Raw genomic sequence first — 18,259 nt, 5'->3', positions numbered from 1 at the left:
TGGTACAAATTTACGCTATCTTCTGGGGATTTCCAGAGTATTCAGCTAAAATTATAAATTGTCTCCTGGGTTCAAGCTATTCTTGAGCCTCAGCCTCCTGAGTAGCTGGGACTAAATGTGCCTATGTCTGTTGAATTTAAAGAGGGATCAGTGTACTCAACTTTGGCTACACATTAGAATCACTAGGGGATCTTGTGAAAAAATAGAAATGCCCCAGGATGACCCCAGACTAACTATTTCAGGATTTCTAAGAGATTGAGATAATCACTGTAATAGAGGGAGGACTGGACGATGGTCTCATTGAAGATGGAACCTCGGCTAGGCGAGGTGGCTCATGCCTGTAATCCTATTATATGGGAGGCTGAGACAGGTGGATCACCTGAGGTCAGGAGTTCAAGACCGGCCTGGTCAACATGATGAAACTGTCTCTAGTAAAAGTACAAAAAATTAGCTGGGTGTGGTGGTGGGCATCTGTAATTCCAGCTATTCCAGAGGCTGAGACAGAAGAATCACTTGAATCCAGGAGGCGGAGATTGCAGTGAGCCAAGATCATGCCATTGCACTCCAGCCTGAGAAACAGTGAAACTCTGTCTCAGAAAATAAGTAAATAAAGATGGAACCTGAAAGTTGCCATGGCCAAGTGTCTAGTCCATAGCTCAAAAAGTCTAGAACCACTAACTTTCTCTGAGTACTGAGGGGTGGCTTTTGTTTTAAGGTTTCACTCATTCATAGTAAACATCTTTTGCAGATGGAAGGAAAAAACGAATGCCAGTTTCTTAACTTAGAGTGGGTGATAGACTTTTCTAGTCATCAGCATACTCAGGATTGATATCTAGATCACTATTCTAAAGGTTAGAAGCACTTGGGAGCCTGAATTAGTGATTCCGTTGAACAGAGAGTAGTGCATTGGGATCTGGATGGCTTTAAGGGTTGTGGTCATTTTGGATCAAAAGCCTGAGGAATTTAGTCTTTGATTTCACAGAGTATATCTGCACCTTTCCAGTATATTTTCATCATCTAGAAATGATGTCTCTCACTGAGGAAAAGTGCGGGATAAACCTAGAAAAATTATTGTGCTGCTTTTCTGCATGCAGCTTACCAGGTATTCTGTCAAAACATTCTTCTTTTGGATGAGTTATAATATATTGAGATAGCTTAGTTAATTTATAACTTTAGACCAGAGATGTCTAATCTTTTGGCTTCTCTGAGCCACATTGAAAGAAGAATTGTTTTGGTCCACACATAAAACACATTGACACTAATGATAGATGATGAGCTAAAAAAAAAAAAAAAAAAAAATCATTATGTTTTAAGAAAGTTTATGAATTTGGGCCAGGTGCAATGGCTCATGCCTGTAATCCCAGCACTTTGGGAGGCCGAGGTGGGTGGATCGCTTGAGGTTGAGAGTTCCAGACCAGCCTGGGCAACATGGGGAAACCCTGACTCTACTAAAAATACAAAAAATTTAGCTGATCACGGTGGCGCATGCCTGTAGTCCCAGCTGCTTGTGTGGCGGAGATAGAATTGCTTGAACCCCAGAGGCAGAGGCTGCAGCGAGCCAGGATTGTGCCACTGCATTCCATCCTGTGTGAGAGTAAGACCCTGTCTCAAAAAAAACAAGTTTACAAATTTGTGTTGTGTATTCAAAGCCGTCTTGGGCCGAATGCAGCCTGAGGATTGTGGGTTGGACAAGCTTGGTTTAAATAAAATCTTCTCTGAGGGTAAGGAGTAGTTAACCTGACTGAGGTTTGCCTGTCTGTGTGTGTGTGTGTGTGTGTGTGTGTGTGTGTGTGTGTGTGTGTTGTATATCTCATGTGTGTACACTTGCACCATTTTTTATATTTCAACATTGGTGTCAGGGAGATAATTTTGCAAATGGCTGAGATCTTTCTTGGTTTATGTATGTTTAAAGTTTCTTCCTCAGAGAATAACTTCTTCAAAAGGCTGGAGGCAAGAGCTGAAAAATTCCCATTGAGTACTGTGTTCACTATGTGGATGACTGGATCAATAGAAGCCAAACTTCAGCATCACACCCTTGTAACAAACCTGCACATATACCTTCTGAATATAAAATAAAAATAAAAATAATGGCCGGGTGCAGTGGTTCACGCCTGTAATCCCAGCACTCTGGGAGGCCAAGGCAAGCAGATCACAAGGTCAGGAGATCGAGACCATCCTGGCCAACATGGTGAAACCCCTCTCCGTATTTTGTAAAAATATAAAAATTAGCTGGGCATGGTGGCACACGCCTGTAGTTCCAGCTACTTGGGAGGCTGAGGCTGGAGAGTTCCTTGAACCTGGGAGGTGGAGGTTGCAGTGAGCTGAGATCCTGCCAGTTCACTCCAGCCAGGCAACAGAAAAGACTCCGCCTCAAAAAAGGAAAAACAAAGAAAGTAACCTTGTCAATTTTGGATGTATCTTGTTTTGGCTACTGTGTCTTCACTGTATTAATTACTGCAATTCTGGCTTGTTGAGAGAATGAATACTCAGTTAATATTTGCTGAATGCGAGTGCATACTCCTTTTATTTTGTTCTGACATTTGAAGTCCACAGTTTACTCTTTTACCCTGTGGAGCATGAGAAACTCAAATGCTAAATTTAGTAGCCTTAAAAATACGGACAAATTTAAGAAAGAGATCTTTTTTTTTTTTTTTTTTTTTTGAGACGGAGTTTTCGCTCTTGTTACCCAGGCTGGAGTGCAATGGCGTGATCTCGGCTCACCGCAACCTCCGCCTCCTGGGTTCAGGCAATTCTCCTGCCTCAGCCTCCTGAGTAGCTGGGATTACAGGCACGCGCCACCATGCCCAGCTAATTTTTTGTATTTTTAGTAGAGACGGGGTTTCACCATGTTGACCAGGATGGTCTCGATCCCTTGACCTTGTGATCCACCCGCCTCGGCCTCCCAAAGTGCTGGGATTACAGGCTTGAGCCACCGCGCCCGGCAGAAAGAGATCTTTTAATAAGCCTTGAGAAATACAGATGTTGCTTGGTGGTCAGGATGTGGTATGTGGTTGTCTTACCAGAACCGAAGTCTTTATATTATGGTAGTGTGGCATAGTGTAAAGGGTGCTGATTTATGTTTGAATTATTTCTCTGCCATTTATTAGTTGTGACTTTGGTCACATTTAACATTTCTTTTGGTTTGAATCTGATTCTTATTATTATAATTCAAATATGTTACAACTCAGATATTTATAATAAACAATAAAACATTCCTCCACGTGGCCCTAGCCTCATAACAAATGTTTCCTTGTGATTAAAGCTTTCCTTTCACAGTACATTCATAGGAGCAGCAATGAGATAATCTACTACAAGCTGTAAAGTTAAATGATAATCACTAGAACCAGTTATTATTAATATAGTTAATTCTCTCTCAACAACCTCCTCCTACACTTAAAACACAGTGGGTAGTGGTATAGATGAGCATGTCTCAGATCAAAATCATGTCAGAGTTGCTGAACACCGCAGACCACTGATGATCCATCTGTATCTGGTTTAGAAATAAAAGCATGTTTGAACAAGAATTTTAGGATTTTGGCTGGTCGTGTTGGCTCACATCTGTAACCCCAGCACTTTAAGAGGCCGAGGTGGGCAAATCACTTGTGGCCAGGAGTTTGGGACCAGCCTGTCCAACATGGCAACCCTGGCTCTACTAAAAATACAAAAATTAGCCGGACATGGTGGTGTACACCTGTGATCCCAGTTACTTGGGAGGCGGAGGCACGAGAATCGCTTGAACCCAGTTGGTGGAGGTTGCAGTGAACCAAGATTGTGCCACTGCACTACAGCCCGGATGATCGAGTAAGACTCTGTCTCAAAAAAAAGAAAGAAAGCAGTCCTGTTATCTTTTTTTTGAGACAGTCTCACTCTGTTGCCAAGGCTGGAGTGCAGTGGCATGATCTTGGCTCACTGCAACCTCCACCTCCCAGGTTCAAGCAATTCTCCTTCCTTAGTCTCCTGAGTAGCCGGGATCACAGATGTATGCCACCATGCCTGGCTAATATTTGTATTTTTAGTAAAGATGGGTTTCACCATGTTGGCAGGCTGGTCTTGAACTCCTGACCTCGGGTGATCTTCCTGCCTTGGCCTCCCAAAGTGCTGGGATTACAGGCGTAAGCCACCACGCTTGGCTTCTGGCATCATATTAAACATACCGTGATTAGCGCGTACAGAGCTGACTTAATTTTTTTTAAATATCTGCAAAATATTTCAAATCTAGAGGTACTTTAATTTCTTTGTCCAGTCACCAATTGATGGCTGTTTAGTTGAATACCTTTTCAGTTAATTTACCTTGCTCTTTAAATTTGATGATTCTAAATTGGCCCCTATTTATGAAGGTGTCTGAAAGTGATTACCATTTCCTACTTTACTTTCGTGTCCTGTTAGAAATACTACCCTACCTTAGTGTTAAAGAACAGACATCATTATTTTACTCTAACCCTAGTTAGTTTTTGTTGATGTTTTTGTCCCTCCCCCCGTTTTTTTTTGGAGACAAGATCTGACTTTATCACCTAGGCTGGAGTGCAGTGTGGTGTGATCATGGCTCACTGCAGCCTCAACCTCCTGGGCTCCAGAGATTCTTCCACCTCAGCCTCTCAAATAGCTGAGACTACAGGTGTGCACCACCACGTCTGGCTAATTAAAAAATTTTTTTTTGGTAGAGATGGGGTCTTAATGTGTTGCCCCAGGCAAGTCCTGAACTCCTGGGCTCAAGCCATCCCCCTCTTGCTTTGGCCTCCCAGAGTGCTGGAATTACAAGCCTGAGCCACCACCTCACCCGCCCAGAGTGTGTGTACATTAAGTATGTAATTAATGTAGATCCTTTAGGGAGTCTATTCTGAACTTCAAATCTTAAAATGATTGATAAATTGCAAATAGGTTATTTGATACTAGTAGAAATCAAATTAAGAGTTTGTGGCTGGGCACGGTGGTTCACGCCTGTGATCCCAGCACTTGGGAGGCCAAGATGGGCAGATCATGAGGTCAGGAGATTGAGACCATTCTGACAAACATGGTAAACCCTGCCTCTACTAAAATACAAAAAATTAGCCGGACATGGGGGTATGCGCCTGTAGTCCCAGCTACTCAGGAGGCTGAGGCAGGGGAGTCGTTTGAACCCAGGAGGTGGAGGTTGCAGTGAGCCGAGATTGTGCTATTATTCTCCAGCCTGGTGATAGAGCGAGACTCCATCTCAAAAAAAAAAAAAAAAGAAAAAGAGTTTGTGATTTCACAATATTTGTTTCTTTTGGTTACAGATTATTGAAACTATGCCAATGACTGAGAAAGTTGAAGAATTGCTGCGTGTCATAGGTCCATTTTATGAAATTGTCGAGGACAAGAAGAGTAGCAGGAGTTCTGATATAACTTCAGGTTGGACTATTTTACCTGTTTTTAAATTCATCAACTTATATATTATGCATATATTAATATTTGTATGTCTGATTTTTTTTCTTACTTTCACATGCTAGTCCGACTGGAGAAAATCTCTAAATGTTTAGAAGGTAGGAATAATGAAATCATGCAAAAGTTTTGTTTAAAATTTACATGTCAAAAGAATTCTGCACAAACTTATAATCTTGTCATCCAGGAGTTTTGATTCCAAGCAAACATATTGTATGAAGTTCCAAAACATTATAAACTCTTAGAATTTTAACCCTTAAGTGGAAAGTTATTAAAACACACCAGGTAGTTTACTTAGTCTATTCAAAATTACAGCAGAATCTATGGTTTTAGTTTGATAGATCATGTTTTCTTTTTTTTTTTGAGACGGAGTTTCGCTCTTGTTACCCAGGCTGGAGTGCAATGGCGCGATCTCGGCTCACCGCAACCTCCGCCTCCTGGGTTCAGGCAATTCTCCTGCCTCAGCCTCCTGAGTAGCTGGGATTACAGGCACGAGCCACCATGCCCAGATGCCCAGCTAATTTTTTGTATTTTTAGTAGAGACGGGGTTTCACCATGTTGACCAGGATGGTCTCGATCTCTTGACCTCGTGATCCACCTGCCTCGGCCTCCCAAAGTGCTGGGATTACAGGCGTGAGCCACCGTGCCCGGCGATAGATCATGTTTTCTATTTTGCTTTGAGAATTACATTAATAATACTTTCAATTCAATGATTTACCTGCTAATTTAAAAATGGATATGTTGGCTGGGTATGGTGGCTCATGCCTGTAATCCCAGCACTTTGGGAAGTCAAGGTGGGTGGATCACCTGGGGTCAGGAGTTTGAGACAAGACTTGCCAACATGGTGAAACCCCATCTCTACAAAAAATACAAAAATTAGCCAGGCGTGGTGGTGCACACCTGTGATCCCAGCTACTTGGGAGGCTGAGGCACAAGAATCATTTGAACGCAGGAGGCAGAGGCTGCAGTGAGATGAGATCGCTCTTCTACACTCTGGCCTGGGCGACAGTGTGAGATGCTGTCTCAAAAAACAAAACAAAACAAAACAAAAAAGGGCAGGTACGGTGGCTAACAATGCCTGTAATCCCAGCACTTTGGGAGGCCAAAGTGGGTGGATCACGAGGTCAAGAGATAAGAGACCATCCTAGCCAATGTGGTGAAACCCCATCTCTACTAAAAATATGAAAATTAGCTGGGTGTATGATTGCATGCCTGTAGTCCCAGCTAGTTGGGAGGCTGAAACAGAAGAATTGCTTGAACCCAGGAGATGAAAATTGCAGTGAGCCAAGATTGAGCCACTGTATTCCAGCCTGGTGACAGAGCGAGACTCCATCTCAAAAAAAAAAATTAAAATTGATGTGTTTGTAATATGGTTTAACTGTAGCTTAGCAAGCTAATGCAAGACAGTTAATTCACTTAGCTTATTTTTTTAAAAATTTTATTTTGGTTCAAGCATCTTTGCATGGATTACAGTTCATTTTTTTTTTTTTTTAGAATTTTGTTTTCATGTACACAAAGTATTGAAAAAGTTATGTTTTGCATACTTGCAGGAGTTAAATAAAATGCAAAATGTGTTGGTATTAACTAAACATTTGCTCTTGAAATTTTTTTAGAAAGCAGAGTAAAATGAGACCACAAGAGTCAATTTAAGTGAAAATTGTATATATACTCTTTAAATAAAGATCGCCTGGTATCCCTTTTTTTTTCCTCTTGGGATCCCTATTTATAAGACATCTTTAAATAACTGACAGTAATGGCAGTATTTCAGAATAGCAATCTTCCCTGTGCTGAAATCAGGCCTCGTACCTTTCATGGTAATAAACCATGTGCAAGTGGTATTGAGTGTTTACTGGGCATAACTCTGTAGCCATCATTCTATATCTGGTTTGCTTAGAGAAGTCAAATATTAACAAGACATGCTTATTCAATTCAGAGAAAAAAATAAATTCTTTCTTCTTTTTTTTTTTTTTGAGGCAGAGTCTTCTTCTGTCACTCAGGCTGGAGTGCAGTGGTCTGATCTCGGCTCACTGCAACCTCCGGCTCCTGGGTTCAAGCGATTCTCCTGACTTAGGCTCCCGAGTAGCTTAGATTACAAGTGTGTGCCACTGTGCCCAGCTAATTTTTGTATTTTAAGTAGAGCTGGTTTTGCCATGTTGGCCAGGCTGATCTTGAACTCCTGACCTCAGGTGATCTCCCGATTTGGCTTCCCAAAGTGCTGGGATTACAGATATGAGCCACTGTGCCCAGCCAGAAAAAAAAAAATTAAATGTTTTCTGTATGTCAGTTATGTTAGGATCAAGACGGAAGTAAATCTGGATCTGCTTCAGTGGTGTCCAGCCACTGGCCAGAGTCAGATATTTAAACAGCTAATTATAAAACAAAGAAGAGGAAATAATAGTAATAAAGGTACAGGCTCACAGTTATCTAGCTATAACTTAAAAATTTTAAAATCTTTGAAGACCAGAAGTTTTTTGGTAAACTCATTTGGCAGCAAAACCTGTCTGATATGAAGTAAAAATCTAGGGAGCAAAATCTGACCTGAAATAAAATAGGATATTTTGAGTCTCTAGCCTGTGTAGTGTAACTATTTATATGTTTTGCTGCAAAAATCGTATTTTCTCTTTTTAGTGAGAGCTGTCTTAGACTTGATTGGATGTGTTAGATAATATACCAAATGGCATATATACCATATAACCTTTGCAAAATTAGAAAAACTTGAGATTTCAAAACATAGCTGGATCCAAGGGTTCTAAGTAAGGGATTGTGGACTTACACCATAATTTTTTTAACCTGAACCATGCTGATGGATATTTAGGTTATTTACTCTTTTGATCTTCAAAAAATGATGATGCTGAGAATAACCATGTATTTGTCCTTTCATATATATGAAAGCATATCTGTAAGAAATATTAGAAATGGAATTAGAAATGATTGATGGGTATTTGTAATTTTATAAGATATTGCCAAATTGCAAGACAGTTTGCAATCTTGTCTTTTTTTTTTTTTTTTTTTTTCCTAAACAAAGCATTTTCTTAAAAGTAGCCATTTAGGTTTAATAGAACAGATGTATCAGTTTTACATGGCCATTTTCAGAATATACATATACAGTAAGTTTTGAAATCAGGAATGGTGAGTCCTCCAATTTTGTCCTTTTTCAAGATTGTTTTGGCTAATCTTGATCCCTCGCATTTTCATACGAATTTTAGAATCTGCAAGTCAGTTTTTTCAAAAATGCCAGCTTGGATTTTGATAGAGATTGCAGTGAATTTGCAGAGATTGTCATCTCAACAATATTGTCTTTCAATACCTGTTTTCAAAACAGCGTCTTGTAACCAGCAGCATTGGCAACAAATGTGTCTTTGTAGAAATTCAGAATCTTACATCACCCTAGACTTACTAATTCAGAATCTGCATCTTAAATAGATCCCAGGAGATTTGTATGCACATTAAAGTTGAGAAGCTCTGATGTACTTACCCTCAGGATATAGCTTTGGCCACTTGGACAATTTGCTTTTGTAAGTGATTGATAACATTTAAGGATACTTTAAGAAAAAACTCAAATATCATAAAGACATGATATGTGAGTTGTGCACCTGAAGTCCTAAAGGTAATACAGGAATACAATTTTTTAAATGGACTCCAAATGTAATATTGATGGGATTGTTGGTAGAACCGAACGTGTGTTTTTTGCTTTCAGCAGGCTAGCATATAGGAAGTATCTCGTCATTCGCCGTGTACGAAGATCCATTGATCTCTAACTTTATTTTGATTGATATTAATTTATCCTCTGCCTGATTCAGAAAGGATTTAAGATAGCTTGATTGTAAGGTGATAATTGAAGGAATTTGTCTATGTAATAATATGTGTATGTTTATAGTTAAATAAAATAATACTATTATATGTATCACTAACATTTGAATTCAAAATTATTTTATTAGTTATTTGTAAATTTTGTTAGTATTATTGGGAAATTATGGCATTTTTGTATATTACCACATTGTGACTAAGTGGTCATTTCATGTTTTAGATCTTGGTAATGTTCTCACTTCTACTCCAAACGCCAAAACTGTTAATGGTAAAGCTGAAAGCAGTGACAGTGGAGCTGAATCTGAGGAAGAAGAGGCCCACGAAGAAGTGAAAGGGGCAGAACAAAGTGATAATGGTAATGTTGAATAATCAGTTAGTAATTTTACAATAAATAAATTAAGAGGGTATGAAGACATTTGGGCTGATTTGGTATTGTATAAGATTAGAGCAGGTGGTGGGATGTAGGCTGTTGACCTTATAACCAGGTTTGCAGGCTCTACTATATGCTATAGGAACAGCCAACCTTATGCAGAAATGGAATAGGTATTAATTGAAGGTTGACAAGAATAGGCCACTCCTCCAGATGGACGGCCTGATCAGCTGCATTAGACATGTACTATTTTAAGGTGTTGTTTCTAACATGAATATGCGTAAGTTACTAAGGACAGGAGACAAGTTAGACTCTCAATATCTTATCAAAAATAGAGTGGAATCTGGAGAATAGGATACAGGCATACTTTTGTTTTTGTTTTTGTTTTTTTGGTTTTTAGTTGTTTTTTTTTTGAGATGGAGTCTTGCTCTGTCACCCAGGCTGGAGTGCAGTGGTGTGATCTTGGCTCACTGTAATGTCTGCCACCTGTGTTCAAGGCATCTTCCTGCCTCAGCCTCCTGAGTACAGGCATGTACCACTACGCCCTGTTAATTTTTATATTTTTAGTAGAGACGAGATTTCACCATGTTGGCCAGGCTGGTCTCAAACTCCTGACCTCAAGTGATCTGCCCACCTTGGCCTCCCAAAGTGCTGGGATTACATGCATGTGCCATCGCGTCAGCTTACAGGCATAAGTTTTCATGAAGAAGGAACATTGGAATTCTGGGTTAGAGCGTTGGGGGCCTTGTTAGAATATCAGTGACACGTGGGCAGACTGTTTTCAAAAGGGGAGACAGAAAGACACTAAAACAAACTGCATTAACTTAGTTTTGCCTTCCCTTTCCAGTAAGGTATGACAAATAACACCTTCCTTAAGGATCTTTTTTATCAACTGTGTGGACTCCTTTGCACTGCTAGGTCTCATAGAGCAATTTGCTTATGCCTAAGAGTAAAAAGACTGTGAGAGATACTTTTAAAAGGTATTCTAGAAGATTCACAGGGGACTGAAACAGTTTTGAAGCCAACATAGTTTGGGTGAGCTCTTAGCATATAGTAAACCCCATTTCAAGGAGCATGCCTTCTCTTTGATCCAAGTAGGAAACTCTTCAAAGGGATTGGGATAGGTTAGGGAAATGACAACTGGTTAGGAAAACATGGTATGCAGAAGGTGACCTACTGTGAACTTTTATGAATCTCTCCATTTTCTCATAAAAGATAAGAAAATGATGAAGAAGTCAGCAGACCATAAGAATTTGGAAATCATTGTCACTAATGGCTATGATAAAGATGGCTTTGTTCAGGATATGCAGAATGACATTCATGCCAGTTCCTCCCTGAATGACAGAAACACTGAAGAAGTAAAACCTATTGATGAAGACTTGGGGCAAACTGGAAAAACTGCTGTTTGCATTCACCAAGGTATTATCCCAAATAATTCTGTGTCCAGCCTCTTTCCTATGAATAGTCTTTTAATAATTACAGAATCTTTAGGATCAGTTTTGAATTGAAAAATCTCTTATTTAGTCATATCTTAGGGCTTGTTAATATTATAAGGGTTTACAGTTTTGAAAGAGAGTGAATTAGGGCCAGGGTTATATATGTATTTCTTTCTGTTGCCCAGGCTGGAGTACAGTGACATAGTCATGGCTCACTGCAGCTTTGAACTCCTGGGCAATTCTGCTGTAGCCTCCTGAGTAGCTGGGGTTACAGGCATGTACCACCATGCACAGCTAATGTTTAAATTTTTTGTGGAGACAGGGTTTTGCCAGGTTGCCCAGGCTGGTCTGGAACCCCTGGGTTCAAGTGATCTGCCCTACTTAGCCTCCCAAAGTGCTAGTATTACAGGCTTGAGCCTCTGTGCTGGCCTATTTTTCAATTTTTAGGGATACCTAATAGTCTGTATGAGAAACAACATTTCTTTTTCTTTTTCTTTTTTTTTGAGATGGAGTCTTGCTTCTTTGCCCAGGCTGGAGTGCAATGGCGCCATCGCAGTTTACTGCAACCTTCACCTCCTGGGTTCAAGCAATTCTCCTGCCTCAGCCTCCCCAGTAGCTGGGATTACAGGCATTTGCCACCACTCCCAGCTAATTTTTGTATTTTTAGTAGAGATGGGGTTTCACCATGTTGGCCAGGTTAGTCTTGAACTCCTGACCTCAAGTGATCCACCCGCCTTGGTCTTCCAAAGTGCTGGGATAACAGGTGTGAGCTGCCTCGCCTGGCTGAGAAACATCATTTCTTAATGTAAGAGCCAAACTTGCATAGAGGCTTCTTACATTTAGACATCCTGCTTGGTAGGTAGTTTTTTCTTATGGGGTTATTAGGTTTTATAAGGTTTCATCTAGACTGTCTTTATGGAATTCAGTGCCAAATATTTTGGTCTTTTCAAATAAAAATTATCAACTAAATTTAAAGTTTTGGTAAATTTTAAAAAGTGTGGCTTGATAAATCAAATTTGTCTCTCAGTATAAAAATATGGCTGAAAAATACTAGCATGATGACTTATGTTGGAGTATTAAAAAAAAGAAAAAAAAGTGGAAAAAATATGTAAGACTGATGAATTTTGAAAATGGAATATGAAAACGGACTAAAAAGAAAAAAAAAAAAAGAAAATGGAATAAAGGCCAGGCGTGGCGGCTAACACCTGTAATCCCAGTACTTTGGGAGGCTGAGGTGGATGGATCACCTGAGGTCAGGAGCTGGAGACCAGCCTGGACAACATGGTGAAACTCTGTCTCTTAAAAATACAGTAATTGGCTGGGCATGGTGGCTCATGCTTGTAATCCCAGCACTTTGGAAGTCTGGGTGGGTGGGTCAGGAGTTCAAGAGCAGCCAGACCAACATGGCGAAACCCCGACTCAATTTAAAATACAAAAAATTAGCCAGGTGTGATGGCATGTACCTGTAATCCCAGCTACTCGGGAGGCTGAGACAGGAGAATCACTTGAACCCTGAAGGTAGAGGTTGCAATGAGCCAAGATCGCACCACTGCACTCCAGCCTGGGTGACAGAATGAGACTCCATCTAAAAAACAAAAAAAATGCTGGGCACGGTAGCAGGCACCTGTAATCCCAGCTACTTGGGAGGCTGAGGCAGGAGAATCGCTTGAACCCAGGAGACAGAAGTTGCAGTGAGCCAAGATCACACCACTGCGCTCCAACCTGGGCAACGGAGTGAAACTCCATCTCAAAAAAAGAAGAAAAAGGAATAAATTTGTTTTTCTTTTATTAGGGTATAATTATACTATCTGCACTTTTGTTCATATTTAGATATAAATGATGATCATGCTGAAGATATTACAGGAATTCAGCATTTGACAAGTGATTCAGACAGTGAAGTTTACTGTGATTCTATGGAACAATTTGGACAAGAAGAGGTAAAAATGACATTTTCTGATCGGTGAATTTTCAGAGTGGTATGTTGGAATTCAGTGCATAATGTCCGTTAGTAGCAAATATACATGCTCTTTTTCATTTTGAAAATATGCCCCTAAAATGTTTAAACATTTGTATTTTAAACGCTTTCTTCTTAATTCAAAAATACGTAAAATTCTGGAAAAGTCAAAAAAAGAAAAATTAATAACAATTAACTATTCCATTATAAGTAATAATATACATATATTTATAAATATTCCAGGAGATGTGGGATGGAGATGCAGAGTAAACACTTTATGCTAGTCCCTATGTTTGAAACATTTATTAATGTTCAGGAAAATTGAATGATTTTCTTTGCTGTTGTTTTTGTTTTTTAGAGATGGGGTCTCGCTCTGTCGCCCAGGCTGGAGTGCAGTGGTACAACCTCAGGTCACTGCAACCTCCGCCTCCTAGGTTCAAGCAATTCTCCTGGCTCAGCCTCCCAAGTAGCTGGGATTACAGGCCTATGCCACCATGCCTGGCTAATTTTTATATTTTCAGTAGAGACAGAGTTTCACCATTTTGGACAGGTTGGTCTCAAACTCCTGGCCTCAAGTGATCTGTCTGCCTCAGCCTCTCAAAGTGCTGGGATTACAGACTTGAGCCACCGCCCCCAGCTCAAATACGGGTTCTTGATATGTTGCCTAGCGTAGTCTCAAACTCTTGGCCTCAATCAGTGCTACCACCTCAGCCTCCCGAAATGCTGGGATTACAGGTGTGAGTCACCGAGCCTGGCCTGAATAATTTTTAAATAAATAAGTCTGTTCTTCACATTGACTATAATTCATTGGATTGAAATTTTTAGTAAATAATTTTTAAATTTCAGAAATAATTTTTAAATTTCAGTTGATTAAGATGCAGTATTGGAAGAGAAAACTTGAAAAAAAAATTATAAAAGTCTGTGAATTCTTTTTCTCAACTTTTTGTGAAAATGATGAGGGTGGTTTATTTTTAATTTTTATGGACACATAGTAGCTGTATATATTTATGGGGTAGAGTGGGTGCGGTGGCTCATACCTCTAACTCCAAGCAAGAACATCGCTTGAAGCCAGGAGTTTGAGACCAGCCTGGGCAAGATGGTGAGACCCCATCTACACCTTATTTTTGTAAAATATAAAAAACATAATAAATATATATTTATGGGGTACATGAGATATTTTGGTGCAGGCATATGATGTGTAATAATCATATCAAGGTAAACGGGGTGTTCATTACTTCAGGCACTCATCATTTCTTTATGTTACAAACATTCCAATTGTACTCCCTCAGTTATTCTACAATGTACAACAAAAATATTGCCAACTATAGCCACTCTGCTGTGCTGTCAGATACTACATCTTATTCACTGTATCTCTATCTCTATGAGTTTGTTTTAATTTTCAGCTGTCACAAATAAGTGAGAACATTTGAAATTTTTCTTTCTGTGCCTGGCTTATTTCACTAAACATAATATCTTCCAATTCAATCCATATTGCAGATGACAGGATCTCATTCTTTTTATTTTATTTATTATTTTATTTTTGATTTATTTTTATCTCATTCTTTTTTATGGTAGGGTAGTACTCCATCGTGTATATGTACCACGTTTTCTTTATTCATTTGTCTGTTGATGGACTGTTAGGTTGCTTCCAAATCTTGGCTATTGTGAACAGTGCTGCAGTAAACATGGGAGTGCTGATATCTCTTCAATATACTGATTTCTTTTCTTTTGGGTATTCAGCCAGTAGTGGAATTGCTGGTCATATGGTAACTCTGTTTTTAGTATTGTTTGTTTTTTGAGGAACTTCCGTACTGTTCTGCATAGTAGCTGTACTAATTTACATTCTCACCAGCAATGTACAAGGGCTTCCTTTTCTCCACGTCCTCGCCAGCATTTGTTATTGCTTGCCTTTTGGATGAAAGCCATTTTAACTGGGGCGAAATAATATCTCATTGTTTTGATTTGATTTGCAATCATAGTTTTGATTTGCGTTTCTCTGATGATCAGTGATGTTGAGCACTTTCTCATGTAATGGTTTGCCATTTGTAGGTCTTTTGAGAAATGTCTGTTCAGATCTTTCGTCCATTTTTAATCGGATTATTAGATTTTTTTTTCCTATTGAGTTGTTTATGCTCCTTATGTATTCTAGCTATTAATCTGACGAGGGTGGTTTTTACAGCTATATTTCTGTTAGGCCTTTTAACATCCTCTCCCCATTCTGTCTCCTACCTGTTCTAATATAGTTCAGTGTGTTTTATAGACAATCATTTATCTTTTGCCTCCCTGAACTGATTTTAACTTTTCTCTTTCTGTTTTTCTCCTTTTCTCATTTCATAATGCAATTAAATCTATCTCTTATTTTTCTCAAATTTTAAAACACATGAATAAAATATCTTTTACCTAAGGTCAAACACAAATGAGTAGCATAAACCAGTCATGGTGGCTCATCCCTATCATCCCAACACTGTAGGAGGAGGTCGAGACAGCTGGATCACTTGAGCTCACGAGTTTGAGATCTGCATGGGCAACATGGCAAAACCCTGTCTCTACAAAAAAATATAAGAATTAGCCAGGCATGGTAGCTACTTGGGGAGGCTGAGGTGGGAGGAAGGCTTGAGCCTGGGAGACAGAGGTTGTAGTGGCCAAGATGACGCCACTGTGCTCCAGCCTGGCCTATAAAGCCAGAACTTGTCTCAAAAAAAAAAAAAAAAAAAAAAAGCAGCATAGATTGGAAGAATCAGGATAAGGAGGCCAAACTAAGAATGAGAGAAATTAGTGAAAAGTGAAAAGGATGGAAAAACCCAGATGCCCTTTTATTTTTTCTTTTTAAAAAAGAGATGTTTGGGAAAGGTGGATGAAAGGGACCAGGTAGAGCTTAATCTCAGTAAATATCTGGCTGCTAACTTATAGGTTTGTTCCTGTTTTCTCTCTCAATCAGTTAATGGATTAAAGATCAAGGAGCTGTCTGATCTGGCTTCTGGAGTACAGTGGCACAATCTGGGCTCACTGCAACTCCCACCTCCTGGGTTCAATTGATTTTCATGCCTCAGCCTTCCAGGTAGCTGAGACTACAGGTGTACGCCACCCCGCCTGGCTAATTTTTGTATTTTTAGTAACAACAAGGTCTCACCACGTTGACCAGGCTGGTCTCATACTCCTAGCCTCAAGTGATCTGCCTGCCTCAGCCTCCCAGAGTGCTGGGATTACAGGTGTGCCACCTCGCCTGGCCCCTTGCTGGCCTCTGTTAACACTACTCTCCTATGTAGTCTTTGCTCACCACCCACCCTGGCCTTCTCTCTCTAATGTGTCAAGTCCCTTCCCACCTCCACCCTAATTTGTACATTCTCCCTCTTTGCTGAGGACTCTTACATACCCCTCACACCCTAACTAAGATGTTCCTTCCTGAAGAAAAGTAAGATACAACCCCACCTCATCACCAACCTCACCAAATCTAGGTTAATTATAGGTTGTCATCCATCAATGTCTTAGTTGAGTTCTTTTAAAAACAAACACATTTACACTCTGCCTATGCAGTAACCATTCTTTATTCTTTATTCCTTTACTTTCTTTTTCTTTTTCATTTTCTTTTTTGTTTTTTTGAGATGAGTTTCACTCTTGTTGCCCAGGCTGGATTACAATGGCATGATCTCAGCTCACTGAAACCTCCACCTCCTGGGTTCAAGAGATTCTCCAGCCTCAGCCTCCTGAGTAGCTGGGATTGCAGGCACGTGCCACCATGCCCGGCTAATTTTTTGTGTTTTTAGTAGAGACAGGGTTTCTCCATGTTGGTCAGGTGGGTCTCAAACTCCCAACCTCAGGTGATCTGCCCGCCTCAGCCTCCCAAAGTGCTGGGATTACAGGCATGAGCCACTGCACCCAGCCAGAATTGAAGACATTTTTTAGAAAAAGAATATTTCCCATAATAACATGAAAGAACATTTTAGAAAAATGGTATTTTTCCTGTTGCTGTAAAAACTTCCTGGTGTATAATTAATGTTTATAGCTTTTAACTCAGTGTCGTTTTAAATTTGTAGTCTTTAGACAGCTTTACCTCCAACAATGGACCATTTCAATATTACTTGGGTGGTCATTCCAGTCAACCCATGGAAAATTCTGGATTTCGTGAAGATGTTCAAGTACTTCCTGGAAATGGCAACATTGGGAACATGCAGGTGGTTGCAGTTGAAGGAAAAGGTGAAGTCAAGCATGGAGGAGAAGATGGTAGGAATAACAGTGGAGCGCCACACCGGGAGAAGCGAGGCAGCGAAAATGACGAATTCTCTAATGTCAGAAGAGGAAGAGGTGATTACCTTTTTTTCTTCCCTCACTATCTTTATTTATTTACTTATTTTTGAGATGGAGTCTAGTGCTCTGTCACCCAGGCTGGAGTGCAGTGGGATTACAGGCACCCACCAGCATACCTGGCTAATTTTTGTATTTTTAGTAGAGATGGGGTTTCGCCATGTTTGCCAGGCTAGTCTTGAACTCCTGACCTCGGGTGATCCACCTGCCTCAGCCTCCCAAAGTGCTGGGATTACAGGTATGAGCCACTGCTCCTGGACACACTTTGGAGATTTAGATCTCAAAGAAATAACAGAGGAAAATGAATAAAACAGTTTCTACTTGCATAAGAATTATTTAAAACAAACTTATTTTTGTCTCTTAAAATAGGACATAGGATGCAACACTTGAGTGAAGGAACCAAGGGTCGGCAGGTGGGAAGTGGAGGTGATGGGGAGCGCTGGGGCTCCAACAGAGGGTCCCAAGGCAGCCTCAATGAGCAGATCGCCCTCGTGCTGATGAGACTGCAGGAGGACATGCAGAATGTCCTTCAGAGACTGCAAAAACTGGAAACACTGACTGCTTCACAGGTAAACTTTCAAATGTGTCATACCTTCTTCCACTTACTGATTCTGGAAAGCAATGTGGAATCTGTGTTGAACATATTTACATAAATTAATGCATTTTAGTAAAAATAAAAAGAACGTAGTTTTGAAAATATTGTATAAGAAAAGACTGGCCGGGCGCGGTGGCTCAAGCCTGTAATCCCAGCACTTTGGGAGGCCGAGGCGGGTGGATCACGAGGTCGAGAGTTCGAGACCATCCTGGTCGACATGGTGAAACCCCGTCTCTACTAAAAATACAAAAAATCAGCTGGGCATGGTGGCATGTGCCTGTAATCCCAGCTACTCAGGAGGCTGAGGCAGGAGAATTGCCTGAACCCAGGAGGCGGAGGTTGCGGTGAGCCGAGATCGCGCCATTGCTCTCCAGCCTGGGTAACAAGAGCGAAAC

At 40.3% G+C, this 18,259-nt stretch overlaps 1 protein-coding gene across 7 annotated transcripts in view; it reads left to right on the top strand.

Annotated features, from left to right (window-relative positions):
* Positions 1 to 18,259, top strand: part of ACBD5 (acyl-CoA binding domain containing 5) — a 46,314-nt gene that overhangs the window by 13,988 nt on the left and 14,067 nt on the right. For 5 of the 7 annotated variants that reach the window (XM_010341257.3, XM_074404901.1, XM_010341259.3 and 2 more), the window contains exons 5-11: positions 5,256 to 5,370; positions 5,469 to 5,501; positions 9,428 to 9,562; positions 10,793 to 10,996; positions 12,844 to 12,950; positions 17,002 to 17,269; positions 17,639 to 17,838. In XM_010341257.3, coding sequence (XP_010339559.1) covers positions 5,256 to 5,370; positions 5,469 to 5,501; positions 9,428 to 9,562; positions 10,793 to 10,996; positions 12,844 to 12,950; positions 17,002 to 17,269; positions 17,639 to 17,838 — 1,062 coding nt within the window. The remainder of the gene's footprint in view (positions 1 to 5,255; positions 5,371 to 5,468; positions 5,502 to 9,427; positions 9,563 to 10,792; positions 10,997 to 12,843; positions 12,951 to 17,001; positions 17,270 to 17,638; positions 17,839 to 18,259) is intronic. The other 2 variants (XM_003930683.3, XM_010341262.2) reach the window with 1 other exon arrangement.

The sequence above is a fragment of the Saimiri boliviensis genome, chromosome 8 (assembly GCF_048565385.1).
Source record: "Saimiri boliviensis isolate mSaiBol1 chromosome 8, mSaiBol1.pri, whole genome shotgun sequence".
In the NCBI taxonomy this organism is placed as follows: Eukaryota; Metazoa; Chordata; class Mammalia; order Primates; family Cebidae; genus Saimiri; species Saimiri boliviensis.
The sequence above is the reverse complement of the archived record's forward strand: the minus strand, read 5'-3'. Positions and strand labels throughout refer to the sequence as shown.